This window comes from Ursus maritimus, unplaced genomic scaffold, assembly GCF_017311325.1.
Source record: "Ursus maritimus isolate PB19 unplaced genomic scaffold, ASM1731132v1 scaffold_8, whole genome shotgun sequence".
Lineage (NCBI taxonomy): Eukaryota > Metazoa > Chordata > Mammalia > Carnivora > Ursidae > Ursus > Ursus maritimus.
Window position 1 is genome coordinate 114,051 of NW_024426996.1, and position 24,842 is coordinate 138,892.

General features: G+C 42.8%; 1 protein-coding gene across 1 annotated transcript; it reads left to right on the forward strand.

Annotated features, from left to right (window-relative positions):
• Positions 1-1,048: 1,048 nt before the first annotated feature.
• Positions 1,049-21,546, forward strand: BDH2 (3-hydroxybutyrate dehydrogenase 2). Its single transcript, XM_008707234.2, has 10 exons — positions 1,049-1,144; positions 3,897-4,037; positions 4,929-5,007; positions 6,739-6,835; positions 8,386-8,494; positions 13,511-13,571; positions 14,515-14,628; positions 17,677-17,735; positions 18,288-18,380; positions 20,427-21,546. The coding sequence occupies exons 2-10, from the start codon at positions 3,966-3,968 to the stop codon at positions 20,478-20,480; spliced, it is 738 nt and encodes a 245-aa protein (XP_008705456.1). The 5' UTR covers positions 1,049-1,144; positions 3,897-3,965; the 3' UTR covers positions 20,481-21,546.
• The last annotated feature ends 3,296 nt before the right edge of the window (positions 21,547-24,842 follow it).

Consider the following 24,842-nt stretch of genomic DNA (forward strand, 5'->3'; position numbering starts at 1 on the left):
CTCTCTCAAATAAATAAAATCTTTACAAAAAAAAAAAAAAAATCTCAGAGGAGTTAGTCTAAGGCTGTGGCATAGAGGCTGCCTTCAAGGAATCAGGTTCCTTTCCTTACCCTGCTCTGTCCTTGATGGGTGCCTCTGACTTCATACCAAGTCACACAATGGTTGCCATGTCCCAAAGCAGATGCACATTCCAGGCAAAAAGAAGGGAAAGCCTTTCAGAGTGGCCTTGCCTTTCTATCCAAAATGAAATCCTCCTCAACTTGCATTTCATTGGCCAGCTCTAGCAGCAAAGGAGGCTAGGAATGTGAGCGTTTTGTTTTCTGGCCTTTATAAAATAAAAGGCAGGGGAAAGTGAGGTGGGTGGATGTTGAGTGAACCAATGTAGATAGTACATGCACAAAACAAGCTACACAAGCACTCTGCTCAAGTATGCACCTGCTGCGGTGTGACTTACTAAGCCTAGCACACATGACCTCGTCCTTTTCGATCTCACTGTCTCTGCTCTCTTCAGCCAGACTTCATTTGTTGCTCTTCCCCAACATGGTCCCTTTCAAGCGTCTGCGCTGTGAAGCTCAGAGTGCTACCTGGACCCTGCCCCTCAGTGTACTCAGGGTGCCTGCACTGTGCCACTAAATATGGACAAGTGTTAGGAGAGACAGAGTGTGACAAAGCAACCATAACTATACCTTAAACACAAGAGAATTCTTATTTCTGTCCCTCAAAACAATCTTAGTGAAGGGCCTGGAAGGCCCTATCTTAATGACTATCTTAAATGACCTAGGGTCCTTCTATTTTATTGCCCTGCTCTCTTCCATATGATATTTCTGACTCATTAAATTTTTAATATCCTAGAACAGCACAGAGCAGGCACGAACAAATAACAAAGACTTGGATTAAAGTGAAGGGAATGACTTCCATATGCTAAGTAAGCTGTAAGGTGCTTTTCCATTTTTCACCTTCTCCTTGGAGTTAGCCGTTCTACCTGAGGTCCACTAGATGGCAGCACGCAAAAGTATAGTATATAAATGTGCGCCTCCTCGTCTTGAAACTGAAGGAAACTACAAATCCCGACATGCACTATTAAGCGCCTGACTTGCTTCGGTACAAAGGTCTCAAGTTTGTTGCTCGCCCTTGCTGCTCTAAAGTAAGATTTCCTAATATTTTTTAAATGACACTTCAGACTGGGAAGGGGGAGGTTTCGATTTTGTTTTGTTTTGCAAGTTACCTATTTCAAGATTAATCTTAGCAGTTAGATCAGGATAAGGGTGTGTTTTTCACAAGTTTGATACTCTGGTATATGTAAGTTTCTCAATGTGGTTTTATTGAGAGTTACCTCATTTTACCATTTCAGGTCACTTTTGCAACTCATTTGCCCAAATAAATTCATTTTAGTCTGATAGTGTAGTTTATGGGAACAGTAGGCTTTGGCCCCAAAATTTGGTTCCAGAAAGACAAGGCCCGCGAGGGAGAGATTCCAGAGTGAGCGAAGCGGCAGCTCTGCGCTTCAGCAGTGGTTCAGCTAACGCCTGTCGGGGTGCCAGAGGTTCCTGGGGAGACTGGTACCGCCTTAAGTGCCATGAGCCTAAAGCCGGCAGCGACAGGTGCAAAACAAGAGCTTCCTCATACACCATGCCCAGGACTGGGGGAGGGGGGCATAGTGGAGTCGCTTCCTTTCTAAAGCATGTATGAGTATATCTCTCAGCTCTTTACGTGTTTAAAGTGAAAATGTATCACTCGTGTGAGAATAAAGGGAAAACAAAGCCGTGAAAGTCCCCGGCATCGAGTAGGTCAAGCACGTAAAAGCTCGGCCGCCTGGGCGCGTAACGAATGCAGACTTCGTCCGAGAGCTTGAACGAAGCTGGAAGCGGGTTCCCTGGAGCCGGTTTCGTCCAGCCCTCTGGGAAGCAGAACTGCGAGCGGAGGGAAGCGTGCGCGTTACTAGGGGAGATGCGGGTGTGCGCTCCCGCCCTGGCCTCCGCGCACAGCCCGCGCGGCCGCGTGCGGACCCTAGGGGGCGCCAGCGGGCGTGCGGAGACCCCCGCGGTCTTCTCTCGGACCTGCGATCCGGAGGAGGCTCCAAGCCCGGCGCAGCCCGCATAACCCTCCGGAGGTGGCGCACCCTGACCAGGCCCAGTCCCCCGTCTGAAACGCTGCTGTCGTCCGGCCCCGTCTCCCATCCCCTCCCTCTGTTTCACCGCAGGCTCTTCAGGCCCCACACGCTCTCCCAAGGAAGCCGCCCGCCCCTCGGGTCGGCTCCGCAGTGGTCCTTCTACAACACGTGCCTGCTTGTGTCACACGCTGTCCACAGTGCCCACTGCTGCCCACGGGAGTAAGCTGGCCCTCAGCATTCCGAGCTTAGATAAAGCGCGGAGGCTTGGTGACGGCAAAGAGCCAAGGTTGGCCGGGAAGAACAGAGATAGGCTCAAACAGAAAGGACTAGGTCATGTGAGTTCTCCAGGCAAGAGCAGCTAGCCACCGGTACCTTATCAGGCAGGTAACTGAGCAGGGTGGTTGCGTAAGGTATCTGTACAGCTACCATTTAAGTGGGCTCCCAGCTTTTCTCTTTATAGAGGCTGGAAAACAAAACTCTCAAATTCCTAGCTTCTGTGGCTAGAGCTGGCCTGCGAAATGAAGGCTGAAATTTCCGAGGAGGGCGTCCTTCTTGAATAGAAAGTGAGGACACTCTGGAAGGCTTATGCTTTTATTTCCCACCACCACCCGCCCCCAAACACCTTTTTTTGTTTGTTTTGCCCGGAATGGGGATGTGATGCCTTGGGACAAAGCAGCCATTGTGTGACTTGTTGTGAGATCAAAGGAACCCATTAAGGGGTGAGAAAACGTACTCAGTTCCTTGAAGACGGGCCGCAGTGGATCATCATTTGACTCTGTGGATCATCATTTGACTCTCAAGTACTCCCAACCCCATCATTAGCCATTCCTCTCATCCTGCAATCTACCGTCCAAGAACCAAATATCTTTTTTCTTTTCTTAAGATTTTATTTATTTATTTGACAGAGAGAGAGCACAAGAGAGCACAAGCAGGGAGAGCAGCAGGCAGAGAGAGAGGGAGAAGCAGGCTCCCCCTGAGCAGGGAACCCCTACGTGGGGCTTGATCCGGACCCTGGGATCATGACCTGAGTCAAAGGCAGACACTTAACCCTAACCCACTGAGCCATCCAGGCGTCCCAAGAACCAAATATCTTATGCATATCTTATTTTCCCTAGAATTCCTCAGTCCTCCATTCTGAAAGTTACTGCTGATATCTGTTGAAATACTGCATGCTTCAACTTCAGGAGAGGGTCAGCAGCGTTGTGGGGTGAAATCTCACATAGCAAAAGGGTCAGGAGGCCTGCGCTTAGTTCTGGCTCTGTCATTAACTGGGTCTGTGACCTTGAGCGAGTCAAATAAGGGTTCTCATCTATAAAATGGGAGTACTGGACATGATTTGATTTTCCAGCTGTTTTGTTCAATGACTTTCTGAGGCCAACCATGAGATCTTAACAGTGACAAGGAAAAGCCATAGACAATTAATAGTGCAAACCCCAACAAAAGTTTACAGCAGAGAAATCAAGAAGCAGCCCCCACTAGTAAAGACACTTACAATGCCACAGCAGTTTGTATAGGGATGGTGGGGACAATGGTGGTGGTAGTGAGGGGAAGGACTCCAGACCCTGCTTTATCAGTATCAGAGGCTGTCTTTTCTATGTATTCAAGAAACCAAATGATGGATTAAAGTCCAATATCTGTTACCACTTCAGTGGGTTATGCTAAATGTTTTTGATATACTAAGCTAGGTATCTAGAGTCAGCATTCTTGGAGAATTCAGATGATGGGACTATTTGTACAGAAATGCTGTCATTAAGTTCTTAAAGAGTACTTGAACCATTCGTTCTAGATGCCACTGCCCAGGACCATGTGCTGAGCCATTAAACACACGTGTCTAGCTTGAACTGCAGGTTCCATTATGGGTCGACTTGATGGGAAGGTCATCGTCCTGACAGCTGCTGCTCAGGGGATTGGCCAGGCAGCTGCCTTGGTAAGTTATTATCTGTTGTTGTTTGCTTACTAACTTTTGAGGTATTGAATTATGTGGACAGATCCCATGGTTATTTAATTCTGTTCTACTTTTTTTTTCCTTTTTTTAATTTTGTGCTTCTGTTGTCTTAAGTTACAAAAAGAAAAGTCGCTATCCCTCACCCTGGGCAGATGAAGGAATGAACACCTCACATGTTTATTATATGACATTACTGATAACCTCTGACTCTGAGAGACCGACTTCTCTGCCTCAGTTTCTCTGCACTATATTTACTGCAGGGGCCCTACAGGAATGCATAGCTTTCTGAAATTACATCAGTTCAGGCATAGGACTCTAGAGTTACAAGACTATCAGGTTACCTTTACCTTCTAATTTATATCAACTTCTTGCACATTATAACCCCCACCTGAGCTAATTAATGCACTTAAAGCATAGTAGTAGGATATGGTTTGACATTTATGAAAACAGTAATATACTTAGGGGAAAAAGTGTTGGAATAACCCATTTCCTCTTATTATTTGGAATATAATAAGAAATGGAAAATAATAAGAACTTGCTCAGAAATGAAACACAGGCTATCACATCACAGAATAGTATTTTGAGAGGTGCCAGTAACAGAGTCCTAGGTTTTAAAAACATGATTTTATCTGATAATGCTTAAGGGGACAAAGTCAAATGACAAGCACAATGTATGTCATGTTGTTTTAATTAATGATAAAAATAATAACCACGGGAAAGGTGAAGTGAGAGTAGAAAGCTTGAAATTCCACCTGTTTTCTAGGGAAGACAATGAAAATAAGATAAAGGGGGAAAGGCTAACTGACTTTCCACTCATGAGAATGGAATCAAATCAAATAAACAAAGGATTTACTTATACATTGTGTCTCCCAGGCTTTTGCAAGAGAAGGTGCCAAAGTCATCGCCACAGATATCAATGAGTCCAAACTTCAGGAACTGGAAGAGTACCCTGGTAAGCAGGTCGGCAGTGTGAACTTGAGATTCAGGTGCTGAAAGAAAATTCCTTAGCTGCTCAGTTCCACTGGCCTTCTCTTTAGAGCCTGATTCTCTGATAGCAAATCTATATTGTGCAAACCTACAGACAAAAATCTATATATTTAAATGTATAAACAACATTTTAAGATGGATACCTAAAATATTTTATTTATGCAACATGTTCAAGGATTCAATACTCAGTTACAAAATTACATGTGGAAATTTAACAGTTGTTAACTTTTTGTTTTTAAGTAAGCTCTAGCCCAACATGGAGCTTGAACTCAGGATCCCAAGGTCAAGAGTTGCAAGCTCTCCAGCTGAGCCAGTCAAGTACCCCTCTTACAGTTACCTTTTAAAGATGACTTTCCCCTTGAGTGCCTCTCTGTGAGGGAAACACTGTCCAGTAGAAACGTGATGTGAGTCACATGTGTAATTGTCACTTTTTTAGTGGCTGCCTTTAAAAAGTAAAAGGACACAGGTGACATTAATTTTGATAATATATTTACTTAATTCAGTATATCTAAAATATTATAATTTTAACATACACAGTATAAAAAATTACTAATGATATTTTACACATTTTTTATGCCAAATCTTTGAAACGCATGTGTATTTTATACTTACAGCACATTTCAGCTCAGACTAGCTGCATTTCAAATGCTCAGTAGCCACATGTGGCTAGTGGCTACCATATTGGAGACAGCTCAGCCTTAAAATCACATGTCATGATCAGAAACTGTAAGAGATTAACTTGTTTGGGTGCATACTGCCCCTCACTGCACCACACTGAACCTAATTCCAACATCAGAGGGCTTCCATTGGCATTACTCAGAAAGAAATCAGGACATAGAACTCATTTGAAAGTTAACTGTTTTGGCAAAAAAGAACTGTTTCATGATCAAACACAACTCAGTTCACTGAGCTAGTTTACGGCAGAATTAGACCTTGTTGAGTTATCATTTCAACAAGTCGAAGGGAAGCTGCTCTCCTAGAAAAGCACAAAGCAAAGGAAATTCTTCTGAAACTCAATTTTAGTCTTCCCTTTCTTCATTTATAATCTTTCTTTTCTGTATTCAAAAGGGAAGAATAAAATAAACCATATGTTTTTAAAAATCATAAAAATGAGTGTTTCTTTCATTAAAGCGTATTTGTTGGTTTAGGGTTTCTTGGGGTTTTTTTGTTTTTTGGGTTTTATTTCAGTAGCTAGTACAGTGTGTCTTTCTCAGACCCCACGCTAGATCTCTCATGGTTAGTGTTTTCATCTCTTCTTCCGGCCTCTCGTTTCTTTTTGCAATTTAGTCCAGAAATAAGGGATGGTACCCGTGACCAACAAGTAAATAAAAGAATTGGCATAAAAGTAAAGGGCACAAATAGAAACAATCTCTTATCCCACTGCCCCTGCCCTTCCCCCTCAGACAGAATTCACAGTGATTCAACCTCTGGGGAGAGGAAGGGCTGGAATGGACCCACTTGCAGGTATTACTGCCGGCTTACTGAGAGGCAGCTGAGACAGAGCTCGAGATGGGGAGGACTTTAAGATTTTTACTAATGAGATTCTTGAGATTCCTAAGACCCTACTAATGGCCAACCATCCTATGAAGCCTAAGTGGACAAATATTACAATCTTCACACTTCAGAACAACTAAATCTTCAAGGCTAAACATTTTTTATGAGTAGGGTAAATCGTGTCCTTTGTTTTATTTCTCAGGTATTCAAATTCGGACCCTTGATGTCACAAAGAAGAAACAAATTGACCAGTTTGCCAGTGAAATTGAGAGACTTGATGTTCTCTTCAATGTTGCTGGGTAATTTATACTTTTTAATTTCACTGTCCTTACAGAAAGTTTTCTATGACTTTTATTTAATAACTTTTGATAATATGACAAATTACTCATCATGAACCAAAATATATTTCTCAGGAAATACAGCTAGAGTTTAGACAGAATTTTTATTCCAAGATTCAGCAAGTGAGAAAGCCACAGAAGTAGACATGGGCTTGAGTCCTAGGGGGAATTATGGTCTCCTTAGGAGAGCTGGTATTAATCCAAACCGGTTTATCTTCTTAAGGCTGGTAACGGCTCACACCAACGGACTGGTATGGATGCCCCACTAAGACTTATAAAATAAAATGAAAAACCATTTTCCAGTAGATGTCTTTCAAACAAAGTCTATTTACCAGAAACCAAGTACTCGGCCTGTTGAAATGCAGGTGTTCCCAGTTCTTTGGCACAACACTCTACCCTGTCCTCTACCCCTCCCAAGCTCAGGGTTTCTTACTGGGACCGTGAGCCCCACCCAGCAAAAGGAGTTTCCGTGTTGCACTTCTGCACAGAGCGCCAAGAGAATGGCTTAACTGACCTTGTGAGGGTGGGTACGGAACAGCCGAACCACGTGTGCATGAGGAGAGGCTGGAAGTGGAGCAGCCACGCAGAGGACAGGCAGGGCTGGCGCTTTCCCTGCGCAGGTGTAGCAGGGGAGGTGAGCAAACGGGCGTTTACACAGGAAGTGCGTGACACTCCACTTTCCTATGTAGCATTATACTTGTACTGCTGCACTGATAGAGAAATTCCAGAGCCTTCTAGTACCTGTTTGTTCTTCTTCCTACTCATGTCCCAGCAGACACACAAAGTCTGTCTGTAGTTTGTCGTATGTTACGTTGTGTGGAAATTAAATTAAAGCAACGATTTATGACAAGCTATTTTATAAACTGCTCCTCCCTTATATGAGAATATACTGAGAGCCATGACCAAAAAAAAAAAAAAAAAAATCAGTTAGGAAGATCAGTTTTTGAACATCAGCGTAGAGCATGTGGTCCTTCCTGCCACATGAAGGGCGAGCAGCTTACTTACGAGTGTGACTTAACAAGGAGTGAAGGTTGCTTGAAGAGTTTTCTTTTGTTGTGCTTCCTTTGCTCACATAGTAATACTCACAGTACTCACATGCATAGACCTGCATGACAGCGACACCTCTTTGCTACCCTGAGATGTGGAGACTGGTTTCCTTGCCCTTTGACCTTATTTCCCTTTGGAAACACTAACTCTGTGCCACTAGAGGGCACTGTTGCTCCTGCAATGGGTGTGAGGGCGGGCATCCGAGCCTCACGTGTTTGTGCTGTGTCCTGCGCAGTGGCTGTCGCCCCAAACCTTTACCTTTCTTTTTTAAAAGAGGGATGTTGTTTTCAAATAAATTTATTTAGCTTACATTTTAACCTCATGTACTAGTATTACAAATTGTTAAGATCTTTGTAAGGAAAGGGTCAGTGGTCTAAGTCAATGTATGACAATAAAAAATGGTAAGGAAATGGAATACAGATCTTGAATGATCATTTTTCCCCACTGATCATTCGCTCTTCCAGTTTTGTCCATCACGGAACCATCCTGGACTGCGAGGAGAAAGACTGGGACTTCTCCATGAATCTCAACGTCCGCAGCATGTACTTGATGATCAAGGCATTTCTTCCTAAAGTAAGGACCACCTCCACTGGATAAGTAGGGCTCCACACCGGGCATCCAAAAAGGGTCCTCACGTGTGCCAAAGAGTGACAGTAGCTAACATAATGACTAACCTGTGCTGAACATTTATATCAAGGCATTTAATATAAATTAACTCATTTAACCTTCCAGTTAAGAAATAGTCAAGAAATATGAAGCACTTTCTATTTGCAGGTCTCCATTCTAGGTGCAGAAGACACAGAACACTAAACAAAGTCCCTTCTATAAGAGAGATCCCATTTTTGAGGAGTGAGACAAGATAATGGGTAATGAGACATATAACTTGGGGAGTGATTAGAAGTACTATGAAGACAAAGAAACTGGGATATCAGTAAAGTCCAGGAGGGCCTCACTGAGAAGCTGGAATTTTCATAGAGCTCCAAGTGAAAGCAGGGAGCTTGCCATTCCGGTATCTAAGGATGAGGGTCCCAGAGAAAAGGACAGCAAGGAGGCATGCAGGGCCAGAAGAATGTGATGTTTATCACATCCACCATACAGAGGGTAAAACTGGGAGGTGAAATAACTTGCCCAAGGCCACATAACTAGCAGGTGGTTAGAGCAGGATCTGAACCCTGGAAGTTGGGCCCCTTCTTGAATTTCAGTGTCTAGGCACATGCTGTCAAGATGGACGTACCCCCATTACTTTTCTGTTCCCTGAGTATCCTCCCTGTGTTCAGCTGAGCCACAGAGGTACCAGGGAGGTGAGAGACAGTGTATGCTAAAGAGAGAGCATTCCTCCTGAGTCTGCTAGCCTTGAATTCCACAGCTTTCACACACCTCATCAATGTTTTTCATTTTATTTTACAAACAAGCTTTAAATGCCTTTTGATATAAAGTGCACACTAGGTGTTCTGGGGGGAGGGGAGTGTAAACATGAAAAACATTGAGTTCAAATGAACTTACAAGCCAATAGTAAGCAGACAGCACAAGCTCAGACAATGAAAGGGGTTGACTGAGTACAGAACCAGCTCAGGCCAAGGTTGACAGCTGAACCCTAGTGAAATCCGGAGGAGCCATTCTTCTCTTCCATCCCAGCTGGATTAGATGACAGACAATCCGAATGCTGCCAACCCAGCACAGAGAAGAGCTTTTTAATGGCAAGGCAGGGCTGATGCTTTGCTCTGAACATTCAATCTAATGTCAGGAAGGATCCAGATGAACATTAAAAGGAAAATTAGGAAAAACTAACTTAGAAACAAAGGAATTTGTTTTAATCTGCTTATTTAGCACCTACAAAGGATCTCTCAGTGGGTCCATGGGAGAACTTGCAAATTCCATGTTGAACTAGCAAATTTTTTTAATATAAATTGCATTTTTTTCTGCTTATTTGGAGTTCATGAGAATCTATGTTATTTGGAACTTGGATTATTTTTTGAAGACTGATCCTAGGGTATGGGAGAGAAGCAGAGGCTATGGTAAAAGGGGAAAGCTTAGGTCACAGCGGGTAAGCTATCACACATGCATAACCAGCCTACTTCATGTCTGGAATGCTTTACAGATATGAGTGAAGGCAGCAGGGGTGGGGTATGGTCCAGTGCAGCTGAAATTTAAACTTGTCAGTAAGTATTAACTTTTGAAATATCGAACACTAATTTGCAAATTAGAGAGTTTACCTATGATTTAAAGCATCTTAACAACAATCCACGTGAGCCAGTAACACCCATTTGTAAAAAATCCCGAGCGATATTAATGACTGGGATGGGCAGTCAGAAGGAGTTGATGCCGCTTATGAAAGTGACAGTAACCAGCCTGACCCCAGATTTCGGACTGTGGCATCACAGCCTGAACTCTGGCCCTCCTTCACCGTGTACCGTGGAAGATGGCACTTGCACTCTACTCTATTTAAAACAAAGGTGAGAAATTACACAATCCCTTCCAGCCCTAATTGTCTGGGATCCTCTGGGTTCATTAATTATGATGCACATTTCCAGTTTAGAACTTTCCAGGGGAAACCAGGATTTGGAGTCCAGGCAGATCTGAAAAGTCAGGTGGTCAGAACACAGAAACACTTATGGAAATTTTTGTTCATGGGTAGACATACTGAAAACCATTCCAAAACTGGAATATGAGTCAAGAGGCAAAGAACAAGCTGAAGATACTGTAAGAAGAGGTCAGTGCAAAATCCAAAGTCAGAAAGTCTGGCTATGGGAGGTTTCCCTTTGCTGTACCTTGAAATCTCTAGCACATACAGGTGCTTTGGCAAGTATTTGTTGAATGAATAAATCAGTCAGGTTGTCAGTCCAGATAGAGGTCAAACATGGAATCACCAAAGACCCAAGAAACCGAGGTCTGCCACTTAGGAGCTGAGCTCAGTGGGGGACAGAAGAGCTGGCAAGGGTAGGACTAACTAGATATACAGCCCGAGGGAATCTTTCAGAGCTCTTTCCAGCCTCTGCCTGAGTTTCTGGGACCCTACAGAGGAACACTATGACGAGGCACTTCACTTTATACTGCGAAGTCGTATTTGCCAAGAGAGGCCTGTTGCATGGCGAGCCAGGCAGAGCCTGCACACCTACCAGCAGGCACTGAGCTGGCGCTTGAGGAGACCGCGTGGAGGGAGGCGAGGACGGGGCTCCTAGAACCAGCAGACAGACCTGGTGAATGCACGGCACGAGTGTTAGGCAGCACTAGGCATCTCCGAGGTGACTATATTCTAAAGTTTTGTCTGGGAATTGCGGGCGCTCTAAAGATAGAGACCGCGCCATTTCCTAGTTCATCTTTATACATTCAGTTGGGGTAAATGTATTCTATGGGTATTAAAATGGGTTACATGTGACAATGATAGCTCAATAAAAATGGAAAAAAAGTAAAAATGGGTTATTTGAAAGTTAGATAGGAAGGAAAAATGTTAAGGCTTTGTTTTCAAGCCTTGACTAAGTTTCCTGAGTCTTTTCACGAGGACCCATTTCATTACTGTCCTCTTTATCGCATAGACAAACAAGTTGGGTCAATATTTTCACCCCTGCTGCTGTCCTTGACTTGGTTGGGTCGCCTCAGCCTCCCCTTGCACCCTTTAATCCATCCAACACAATGCCTTAGGTTGTTTTAGACTCTCTGCTCTTGGGTGCAGATAGTAACTAAGTATCAAAACAGAAAGGAGGGGAATTCTATAGGGAGACCTATCATCTTGGCGGCCTCATCCCTGGAAGTCACTCACCACCATTCCTGCACCTCTCTGTCTGAAAGCTGCTGGAGCAACTCACCCCAGCAGAAGTGACTTCTCTCTCTACACTGACTGTTGAGACACTTCCTTTCTGGAAACTTTTTACTTGACTTTCATGGCACAGCACGTCCTGCTTTTCCTTCCTCTGTTCTCTGGTGGTGGTCTTCCACTTCCTCTCAGCAGTTGTTTTAACTCTTTACCACTCTCCGTGTGCACTGTCCCCTCCTTCTTTATGGTCATCCCCCGAGCCTCTGATTTCAATGAGAAGGTAGTGCCCATCGGGCAGGAATGCTGTCCAGCTGTTGCTTCTTTCCCCTGAGCATTCACGGGTCCCCATGCCCCTGGACCTACATGCCCTGGAAAACACACATACGTGTTATGCTTAAGTGTAAGTTCATCTGAAAACATTCTTAATTCATAGCAGCTTTTTCATTCATTGTATTATTCCTTTGGGTCTGGGGCAGGGCCCAGCAGTCTGCACTTTAAACCAGCATCTCAGGGTGCCTGGGTGGTGCAGTCAGTTAAACATCTGACTCTTGATTTCAGCTCGGGTCATGATCTCAGGGTTGTGGGATCGAGTTCTATGTAGGGCTCTGTGCTCAGCAGGGAGTCTGCTTGAGATTCTCTCCCTCTGCCTCTGCCCACTCACGCTCTCTCTAAATTAATTAATTAATTAAAAAACTAGCACCTCAAGAGATTTTGATTCATCACAGTGTATGGACCACCTACTATGTACCGTGTCTAGGAGGACAAAACAGCCACAGACCCTCCTCTTCAGACCTTCACACTTTGGGGGGATTCTGAGGGAGGTGCTGTTAGGAAACACTTCTTCCGTGGGGGAGGCAGGCCTCACTACATGTACCCATTACCACGTCCTGCACTTACTACCTCAACTGTCTCCACCCCTGTTGCCCACAGACATCTCTGCATCTCTGCTTTCATCAGTCTTTTCTGAAGTCACTCCATCAGCTTCCAGTGGGTCTCCCCGACATGGTGCCACAGTAATCTTCGTAGTCCCCAAATCTAGTCGTGCCGCTGCTCTTCATTCGACCCCGCATTGTCACCACCACACTGCCTGCAGGGTGATGCCCAGGTTCCTAAACTTAGCCCCGTTGGCCTCTGCAGCTGCATTCCTCCCACACCTGGCCTTCCAACCAGAGCCATCCCTTCCTACCTGTTCCATGATACAGCCTTTATACATGTGGTTCTTGCTCCTTAAAACACCTTTCTTTTATTTTTCTGACTAATACTCTAGTTTTCAAAAATCAGCCCATCTCTTTCCTCCTTAGGAACCCTCTTCTGAGTGTCCTGAAACCTGGATTGGTCCCTTCCCACCGCCCCATCCCCCTCTGTGGAGGTCTCTGCTGTCTGTGGCTGGGTGCTGGTTATGTCAGCCCCTCCAATCCACTGGCAGCTCTCTATAGGCAGGGAGTGTCTGGACCTAGCATGTATCTGATCATAGTAGGTCTTCAACAAATATGCGTCAAATAAAGTAAGAGTTTTCCAACATCAGGAATACAAAGTAACAATTAATGTTCATTACCTTTCCATTTAGCTCAGAGTTCCTTCTTGGTCTTGGTGATGCTCTTGTGCCAAAGGAAGGTGGTAATCCCCCTGGGAAGTGTTCCTGCCAGTGAGTGCATAACCATGCCATGCATTCCCAACAATGACTGCGTGAGGCTGTTAAGACTGCCTCACAATTCATGTTAATAGCTAATAAGATGCTTCTGCAAACCATAAGTAAATGCAAATCTTTTAAAGAGGTCGTATTTTTGTCTTGCAGAGTGGCATGTTGTGGTTGTTGTTGTGTTTGTTTGTGTTGGCAGATGCTTGCACAGAAATCTGGCAACATTATCAACATGTCATCTGTGGCTTCCAGCGTCAAAGGTAGGTCTGTCTTCCCCTGGGAATCACATAGACTCCCATACCTTCACGAACTGTGGGTTTTCGCAACAAGCATAGCAGAGATTATAAAGCTCACACATAATTTCAAAACCACTTTTTAAAAAATTGATATTAAGTTCCTACTGTCCTTTTTGCCTTCATTGTCAACCAGTCGTAAAAAATAAACATTTTCATTTGCCCTTCCTTGTATTCCTTCTCATGGATATGGAAATGAAAAATCAAGCCAGAAGAAGGAAATATTTATCCATTTAATTAACCAAAAAAGATGTACTGAATACGTGCCCCTCATAGTCCGAAAGGGGGGAGTCATGCAAACGCATGTCTTCTGCAGCGTGATAGTATCACCACACGGGTTTGTGCAAAGCGCTGGCACGATCGGGGGGAGTGCTTCACAGAGTCAGTTGATCTGGGCCCCAAACAAGTCAAGTCCGAGAGCCAGGACTGCAGAGCCAAATGGAGATGACGTCACAGTCTGGCGGGTGCATTTGCGAGTTTCAAATGAAAGAGCCACGCTGAGGTGGGGTCCCTTCCCTCCACAAGAGCACACGTGAGCCTGCCCGAGACAGGAAGGCAAAGAAGGGCGCAGGCCTCTTGATTTTTTGGTCTGGTTTTTGTCCTGTTGTTCTTTCCTGGTCCTCTTTTGGAATCTGCCCAAGGGTTCTGCCCACCCATGAAAACCTAAAACCACTGTGGTCGCTTAAGTGCGGGTTCTCAACACCTCAGTCTCGACTGAGTTGTGCCAGGAATATTATTTTCCCACATTCAGAAACCGGCCCTCTTAAGGGAGAAAACCCGATACCACATTTTCCAAAGGGTGGGATGGGAGGAAGAGTGACGATGGTTACTGGGGACGGTTACTTCTGTTCCCTTTCTCAAGGAGGCTGTTGTTTGTTCCTTTGATGTTGAGCCTTCCTTTCACCCCCAGGAGTTCTGAACAGATGTGTGTACAGTGCAACCAAGGCGGCAGTGATTGGCCTCACAAAGTCCGTGGCTGCAGATTTCATCCAGCAGGGGATCAGGTGCAACTGCGTGTGTCCAGGTGAGGTGGGCACTACAGGGCTGTGCACCTGTCTTTTCTGACATCCTGGCTGCCACTGTGAAACCTATCCACGGAAGCCTGTTTGCCACGTTATATTGGTCTGGGCTTTTTAAGATAACAGTCCAACAGGGGCAGCTGGGTAGTTCAGTTGGTTAAGCCTCTGCCTTCGGCTCAAGTCATGATCCCAGAGCCCCAGGATCAACCCTGGCATCTGGCCCCCTGATCAGCGGGGAGTCTGCTTCTCCCTCTGCCCCTCCCCCCTGTCATGCTCGCTCGCTCTCTCTCTCTCAAATAGATAAACTAAAATCTTTAAAAATATATTTAACAGTCCAACGGTAGGTTGGGAACGAGATTCTTAGTCATTAGGAATGAACCATGGGTGCAGAGGGTTTAAGTATTCATGTGTGTGGAACAATTCCAAATCTCGTGGCCAAGACCTATAACGGGCCGCAGCTTGGCGTTTGGGAAGCAGACCAGAGATGACCTTGTTAGGGGAAAGATGAGAAGCGGACCATGCTCACAGGACCACAGGAAGAAAGTAAGAGCAGCCTCCCAGAACACAGGGAGCTACTGAGTCTTATCAATCCCCTGGGGTGAGCCGTAAATAAAAAGGAAGGGTTGACACCTTCCTTGACGCTGTCAATGAGGATCAGCACACGCTGGCCTGTGGGAGACACCTGGCCCACCACCCGCTTAGTACACCCAGTCCTGGTTGGACATATCCACACCTGGTTCGCATACACATATTGGCTGTACCCGCACTCCTGCTACAAAGCAGAGGTGAGCAGTTGTAACAGACCAAACGGTTCTCAAAGCGAAAAATATTCCCTATCTGACATTTTACCAAAATGTATGCTGACCTCTCCTAGAAAGGAAAGAAGAAAAGCAGAACTTACTAGACAGAACATTTGATCTGTCCAAACAAAAGCATTCTATAACTTATTTCATAGGAATGACTTCTCATTTTCTTAATAACTGTGGGTATGTCTAGGAAGTAGAAATGCCCTTCCACTGGTTCCACTGACCCAAAATGAATACAGGGAGCCTAAAAAGAATGATTAACCTCTTCTCTGAAAAGGAATTAAATATCACATTTCGAGAATCAAGGTGGCTCTCAGAGGTTCACAACTGGTATTGTGGGGTTGGGGAGAGGAAGCGTTTCACAGTTACCTGTGGAAGTTTTTGAAGAGTTGGGGGATATCGTATGTCGTTTGGAAAGTTCCACACAAGATTTTTATATATTCCACCATGGTCTCCTCTCAGGTTAAAAACCACTGACTTACTAGTTTAAAAGAGGAATACAAAACACCTTTCAAGCGGCAGAATTTCCACGATTGAGGTGTTCTCATTTTTCTTGGACTAGAAAGGAAACATAGGTAACACTAAGAAAAAGGAGGATATAGGCGAGACAGTTTCACTGGGTTTTAACATACCCACTGGTGACACTTGACTCTAGCTATTTTTGGTGCCGTTTGCCCAGTGGAACAAGTGGCAAAATGATTTGGAAAATGTGGTTGTTTTTAGCAGCTGGACTTCTCAGAAGATTGGAAAATATATTCTCAAACTGTCTGGAACGAGGAACTAGCTGTGACTCAAGAGCCAGTCACAAAACAAAACCTGACAAGGAATGAGTGTGTCTGGGATGGCGCTGATGGCAGTATGGTCACAACTTTTCAACACCAGGTTGTGTAGACTGGGGCATACCATGTCAGTCTGTGCCGTGGTCACAGTAGAGTCCAGACAATGGAATTAAGTAGGAAGCGTAGGCTTGCTCTGTAGTTTCATTTAATAGCCATTAATACCAGCCATATGAAAGAGATGACGCTCACTTGTCTAAGTGGTAGGAAGATATCAAAGTTGTAATTTAACTGGATATGAGGGTATTGGTAAGTGAAAGCTTAAGGTGTCTTAAGCATACTCTTGTAGGATCTTGGACTGCTAGGAGGCTGTGGATGAGAGAAATGAGGAAAATATTACTGGAAGCTGGGTACAAGGGAATCTTTGTTATGTGGTTCCAGAAAGTTTATCAACACTATTGCCTGCAGTAATGTGGAAGGTAGAAAATGTTCCTAATGAACCAGGTGATCTAGTTACGGCCGTTTTCTACCCTGAGTGTCAAAAGGGCTGCCCGCTGACCGTGAAATGTGAGAGGAGACAGGTAACCTAAAGAAAGGAGCTGGAACTTCTGACTGAAGTTTCCCACCTTCTCCAGAGAAATGACAAATGATGCTATAATTAAGAAATGGTTTCCTGGTAAACAACCTGATGGCACTCTCAGGACCAGAGGATATGACTGTAAAATAATTTGTTATGACCTTAAGTATCATATGGTTGCCCAGGGGACTGTCAGCCCCCCACAAAAAAGGCCTTCTAAAGAGAATTTACAGATTACATAAATTAATAAAAAATCAGGGCCACTTGCTCTGTGGGAGCTTGAACCAAGCCGGATTTTAAAAATTTTAGTGTCATTCTTACTTTTTTTAAAGTGAAATAATTTCAAATTATATTTTTTATGAAAAACATGAAACTGTGGCTAAATATAGGAATTCGAAACCAATATAAATAGGCAAGATAATGAGGAAAATGTAGAACCATCTAAATTACTGGGGACCATGACAGGCATGGCACTGTCCCTGAGGATCCCGAGAGTGAACCCAGCAAAGAATGGTTTTGAGATCATTAAGGCACCCTGGGTTCTTGTACTGGTGAAGTACTTATATGGATGTCTGGGCCTCTCAGGGTTGTTCTGGGGAGTAGCTAAGATAATACATGTAAAAGTGCTTAAAATCAACAAAGTGTCATGTCAATGTACTGTGACTAAAATATATCGTGGGAATGCTGGGCGATTCACCCAGAGTCCTTGCCTCATGTCACAAAGAATTATGATCTGTGTTTTTAAGAATCATAGAAAATGGAGGTGAAATTATCATTCAAAATCAGAGAAGGATTTCACTGATTGCTGTCTCATATGGAAAAGAAGTTTAAAGTTTGTCAGTGTCTTTTTCAGTTTGAGTAATTAACCAAGCTGAATGTCCCCCTTTGATTTAGGAACGGTTGATACCCCATCTCTGCAAGAAAGAATACAAGCCAGACCAAATCCCGAAGAGGTACATCTACTATTCTAAATGTGTTTAAATCTTCTAGTTGAAACGTGTCCTCTTCCTTACCTAGAGTAGACAAATTCATAGAGACAGAAGGGTGGCTGCCAGGAGTTGGGGGAGGAGAGAACAGGGAATTATTGGTTAATGGGTGTAGAGTTTCAGTTTTGCAAGATGAAAAGAGTTCTACAGATCTGTTGCACAGCAATGTGAATGTACTTAACACTGCTGGGCTGTACACTTACGGTTACGATGGTAAATAACGTCGTATGTGTATTTTACCACAGTTTCGAATTTTTTTAAAAAAAGCCCTCCTCTTTAACTGGTCTGATCCAGTGTCTGTAGGTTTTAGCATAACACATAGTTTGAGTAGCTTAGAAATCACCATAGTCCTGCTTGGTCCACAATTACCGATATTAATGATATTCTCATGTATCATACATGATTATCAAGGCAGCACGCCCCTGGTACCTCTATAGACTCCTCTTGCCTTTGACCTCCTGAGGAGGAGTTCACACTTCACCTCACATGACTGATATCTGGGATGGTTTCTGGTCTCAGGCACGGGCCTATTTCCTGAAGAGACAGAAGACTGGAAGATTTGCTACTGCAGAAGAAATAGCCCTGCTGTGTGTGTATTTGGCTTCTGATGAAGTAAGCACTATTCTTCCCAGGGAGTTCATTATCCTCATTTGGCCAGGATTTGCTTATCGAAATAATGTCATGTTACAGAGTTGCAGCATACACATGCCTGGAGGTTGCCCTTAGAAGATAGGGATAAGTTGTGGTTTAATTTGCTCAAAGAAAGACCACGTGATCTGAGCCGCCAACTCTTCCTCATTCAACGCCACACGTCACGAAATCTTGTAGTAAATGACATGGAGGATTGAAAAAATTAAATTGCTCTATTTTCTGAGAGACAATTACTTTCAAATATTATAATTGGGGAAAGCCTGATTAAATGTAAGTCAAGTAATAAACCTCCAAACTTATGAGAGCTTCAGGTGAAATGTGCAGAGAGTTAAACAGACGTAATCATCTCTAGAAGACACGGAATTGGCATCTGGTGTTTTTAGTTTTACTGGTAACTGGTTTAGGGGAATCCTGGTGGCTCTTTTTTTCTATGAATTCTTGTTTGTCGTCACATATGGGAATTCCTACTTCTACTTCTTTCCACTTTGCATCTGTTTAGTAACCAGTTTCTTCCTTAATGGCCATTGTATATATTCTTAAATGGCATACAACTATGAAAGCAGAAACTACGTTTCTGAGGTATAGAGCACAGGAACGTCCCCGTTTTATGGGTTTGCATACTACATGGCCAGGGAACGGCAGCGTACGAGACGAGAGAAGAAAGGGACACAGGCAGGAGTGAGGAGGTGTGTTACTGATGGGTTAGCTCTTCTTTACAGTAACTTGGTACACAGCAGGCGGTTGGTGAATGTGACAAATACAGTGGTTGAAATGTTTTAGTGACAGAAATTACCACTTCTCAGGACTGTTGACAACAGTTTTTAGTAGCTGCGGGAATTGCTAAACAAATTACTAACGGAACAAATTCATTGGCCTTGGTGGTGGTCTCTCTGAATCTTTATCTACAAAAGAGCTCATCTGATTTGGGGGTACTGCTGATAAGCTAAATTGCCCTTGTTTAGCCAGAGCTTAGGTTGCCAAATATTTGGAAATGTTCTGCCTTGAAATGAGCAATAAAAAGACCTTTGGACTTTTAGAGGAACCCAGAAGAGTCCATATGTATAACTGAAGGCTTGCTTTTCAAAAAAAAAAACAAAACTTTGAGGAGTTGCAGTCATTTCTTGGTAAAGTGACTGATAACCCCCTAGTTTATCTACAATGTTTGATCAGTTTTCATAGATTGAAGTTTAAAAATTTCTGTTCTCATACTATGATGTCTTTCCTTCCACCTCTCCATTGTCTCAGGCTTCAAATAAATTTAGAAGAACACAAATTTAATATTCATGCTTAAGTTAAAAGATTTTTAAACCCTGACCACAAGGATTATTTCAGCTTTATTTCTTTGAAAAATGAAAAATTCTATGGAAAAAAGGTAATTTTTTAAAATTCCCTTAGTTTTGACAGATTTGGATATCTGAAACTAGTGCAGAATATTTTTTCATAGTTTAGTAGATGTAGTAATTATTATTCATATAAATTTTAAAAACACATTTAGTGTGCTTCAGCTCCTGAAAATACCTATGTATTTCGATCAACTAAATATACAATATCTTATATAAAAAATTCTGTTTGGTAATTGACATGATTACTTTATGACTGACACTTGATGATGTTCAAAAATTTATTAATGGCATAAAACTCAGCTACTTTAGAATAGTTCTGAATTTCAAAATGAAAGTGTACTATTTTAGCCTATGCTTTATACTAATTTAGGGACTGGCTACATATCACTAAACTTAATTTTCTGATTCTGAGACCAAATACCTGCTTAGAATGTGACATGTACTAAAACACTAGCCGGAAGCCAGTTAACTCCAGGTCACAAGACTATGCAGCAGTTTCAAATCATCCAAAATTTAATTCAGATTTTCCTAAAATGTTTGTTAGGTGAGTGTTCCTATTACCATGAATACATTGTTTAGCTATATCAGTCATGGGAAAATTGAAGAAACACAACCTGTGTTAAACCTGGTTAATTGTTCTGTCTCCTTGTGTTTATCACTGCAGTCTGCCTACATAACAGGTAATCCTGTCATCATTGATGGAGGCTGGACCTTGTGATTTCAATCTCCTTACTGGGAAGGCAGACCCTTCCTGTCTACAGTGAACCTGGTTATGAAGAAAATTCACCCATCATGTCTTTCTTATTAATGACATATTAATGAAAACAAGCCCTTTTTAATGATGTCATTGTTCACAAGAGTCAGATTCTTTAAATATATCAATCTCTAACCTCTTCTGAAATCATTGTGGGAGATGACATAAAAGATAATGAACTCACTGTAAATGAATAGTTTTAAAATAAACCACAATTTGCAAGCATATAAAATTAAAATGTGAATATGAAAAATGGAAGGCTTTTAAGAAAAAGGCATTACTTTGTATTTTACTTCTATTTCAAATTATTCAACTATTGTGTACAATTCTGCATTGGTCTGTACGTGGATACTAATTTTAAAATTTTACGCCATTATAAATGAACACAAGAGATAGAAAGGAAATTAGCTTCAGTAACTTACATTAGAAGGAGTTTAGATTCAGAACTATACTATTGATCTGTTATATAAAAGAATAATAATCATCAAGTGTTCATATTTAATGGTGTTATCACTCAAAATTAAGTACTGTTTTCTTAGTTTAAGTAAAAAAATCTTTCTTAAAATAAGCAATGATATTTGGCATGGGCCTAAGAAACTTGTAACGAACTAGCAGTATTGTCAATTTGAGTGATTTTTTTTTTTAGGTTAAGTGTAGGTTTTTTCACCAAATTCCGGGTTAATAGTAAGAGGACATGAAATTTAGAATCAGTCTCTGGATAAATATAAGTGAATCATATAATAGGAAACAAAATTTAAGAAAATAAAAATTTCAAGGGATGGGTAGAAATAGATAAAGAAAATTAAGGAATACAAACTTCCAGTTGTAAAATAAATAAGTCATAGGGATGAAAAGTACAGCATAGGGAATATAGTTAATAGTATTGTATTGTAATAACACTGCATGGTGACCACACTTACCATGGTGAGCATTGAATAATGTATAGAATTATAGAATCAATATGTTGTACCCCTGAACTCAATACAGCATTGTATGTTAATTATAATTCAATTAAAAAAATGATTACAAAGGGTTTTGGCTTTTTTTTCCCCCCAAGAAAAAGCTTAAGCGGGCAGTCAGTTAAGCATCTGCCTTCAACTCTGGTCATGATCCCGGGGTCCTGGGATGGAGCCCTGCATCAGGCTCCCTGCTCAGCGGGAGTCTGCTTCTCCCTCTCCCTCTGCTGCTCCCGCTGCTTATGCTCTCTCTCTCTCTGTCAATAAATAAATAAAATCTTTTTTTTAAAAAAAGATGTGCACAGTACTGAAGTAATTTAAATACACTATTTATAAAGCTGTCGTTGTCATTTGTATAAAGATGGACTATGCCGAATAAAGAACAATTATTAAAACTTAATACATTTTTGGAAAAATGGAAGTTCCATTAACCAAAGTGATGTCTATTCTGAGCCCTGAACAAGCAAAGCCTCAGGAATATCAATTAGTATGCTTGATGAGTATTTAGGTGATACCTTGATCTTTCACAATGAATGTAGTAGTTTAACTCCCTTCAAGGGGCAAAGATAACTTCAGTATACAAATGGCCTGAAAGAAATTTTTTGGGTATGACTATTAGTTAAGAAAGTATCTAATTTTTCATCTAATAAGAATTTGTATGGAAAATGCCTGTAAAAGATAAATGTATAAAATGATGCCACCTGAACTTCAGTAAAAGATTGCACAAATTCATGATCTGAGCCAATTAAGACATCAAAATAAAAAGGAGGTAATGCCAGTCTGAAGTAAACACCAGAAGAGAGCAAGTCATTGGGGCAGCTGATCATGAAGTGCAATGAGAACTTATCTGTGAGCAGACAAATCATTTATGCCAAAAATACAGCTTGAGTATTAAATGGCTAAAGTTTAAAACCATTCATTTAAATACCTATGCAAGTTATTACCTCAACTGTTAATGTAATTATACCTCATTAAAGATTTATGTGGTCAAGATACCAGAGTCTAGCCTCTTTTAATTTCAAGGATTACTTTATACTTGGGTTAACTGCTGTACACTTTTGCACCTAATTTTAGGGAGATATTTTTAAAAACCACTCTGGAAGCCTTTCTGTTTGTAATATGGTTGCTTCTTTCAGTACTTAGCATCAATATAAAAATATATGAAAGAAAAAAAAAGACACGGAGCAGTGGGTGTTATACACAAATAATGAATCCTGGAACACTACATCAAAAACTAAGGATGTACTGTATGGTGACTGACATAATAAAAAATTATTAAAAAACAAGAAAAAAAAAAGAAAAAGAAAGAAAAAGCTTAAGCAAATTCGTGGATGATAATTGTGTAAGAGATTATTAGGAAGAAGTTTTTTCTTGTTCTTCTAGTCTTAGGGTTTTATGTTTGTTTTTTATTTGTTGCTACCTCAAAAGACCAAACGGTATGATGCACATATAGATAATAAATGAGCACTTAGTCTTTCCTTTTAGAACCTTAATAATATAAATTCATATTAACAAGGAAAATTTTGAAATGGACAATGAAAGGATAACATTTTATGTGTGAGGAACCATTTTACGTGGTTGATGAAAAAGAGTTAAAGAGTTAAAATTGACAGCAAAGGCTATACTGACCAGCATTCCCAAAGAGTCCATTGATTATAAGATTTGCTTTGGGGTTGTGGGCCAGGTATTCCACAACTGCATCACAAATAGCTTGGTTTGTGACCTAGACCAAGTCACCCAATTTACCTTGGATTTTACTTTTCTGATTTATGAAATTAGGGTATTGGGCCAAATGACTTGGGGTTTTTTTGGTGTATCATAATCAAAATGCTTTAACTTGGAGGAGGAGTTAAGATGGCGGAGGAGTAGGAGACACCTTTTTCAGCTGGTCCCCCGAGTCGAGCAGGATAGGTACCAGACCAGCCTAAACAACCACGGAACCAGCCTGAGACGCAGGAAGACGCATCTGGATCTCTACAAATGAACATCTCCAGCGCTGAGTATTGAGGTACGAAGCGGGGAGCCATGAAACCGCGCACAGATATCAGAAGATAAACGGAAGGGGGAGGGAGCCACCGCGTTCGGGCGCCGGGAAGCGATAGCCACCCGCACGGGGGAGCGGGCGGGGCTCGAGGACGGCACCCACAAAACAGCAGACTGAGACCGTGAGCCGGGTGTGCGCTCCACCAGGCATCTCACGGAACACCAGAAACCCGGTGCGCTCACTGGATCCAGACTGAGACCGGGAGCTTCCAGAGTGCGCGCGGGGCGGCTGGCGGCTGGCGGCGTTAGAAACACAAAGGACAGAGACGCGCCGGCCCTGGAAGTGAGGGCTGGGACCCCGGGTGTGGGGCGCACATCCCAGGACGCTGCAGGGTTGAGCAGCACCAACAGAAACAGAGTTAAAGTGGCCAGAACATCAGTGGAGAATGGGCCGCAATCCTTCTGTTCCGTGACAGAGGCTGAAATTCGGCCGCTGCTGCTCTGACTCTCAGAAGAGGCACAGCAGACCGCCAGGGAAAGCCGCCAGAGAACAAAAGCCTGGAAATACCGGCTCAGGGAGTGCCCATCCCCATCCCCCCTCGCAGGGGACACGGAGACTCTACCCAAACAGGGCTGCCTGAGTATCGGCGCGGCAGGCCCCTCCCCCAGAACACAGAAGGCAGGCTGAAAAATCAAGAAGCCCACAACCCGGGCGCCTGGGTGGCTCAGTCATTGAGCGCCTGTCTCCGGCTTAGGGCGTGATCCCGGCGTTCTGGAAAGGAGTCCCTCCTCGGGCTCCTCCGCTGGGAGCCTGCTTCTTCCTCTCCCACTCCCCTGCTTCTGTTCCCTCTCTCACTGGTTGGCTGCCACATAAATAAATAAATAAAATCTTTAAAGAAGAAGCCCACATCCCTAAGATCCCTATAAAACAAGGGGCACGGCCTGGGACCCAGTCAATAATTTGGGCTCTGGAAACCCCGCAACCTCTCTTCATCAGAATGACAAGAAGGAGAAGCCCCCCCCAGCAAAGAAAAGACAGTGATTCTGTGGCCTCTGCCACAGAAATAATGGATATGGATGTAACCAAATTATCAGAAATGGAATTCAGAGTAACGATGGTCAAAATGATGAGTAGAATTGAAAAAACTATTAACGAAAAGGTTACTGAGAATATAGAATCCCTAAGGACAGAAATGAGAGCGAATCTGACAGAAATTAAAAATTCTATGAGCCAAATGCAGGCAAAACTAGAGGCTCTGACGGCCAGGGTCGCAGAAGCAGAGGAACGGGTTAGTGAATTGGAGGATGGGTTAATAGAGGAAAAAATGAAAATAGAAGATGGTCTTAAAAAAATCCACGCCCACGAATGTAGGTTACGGGAGATTAC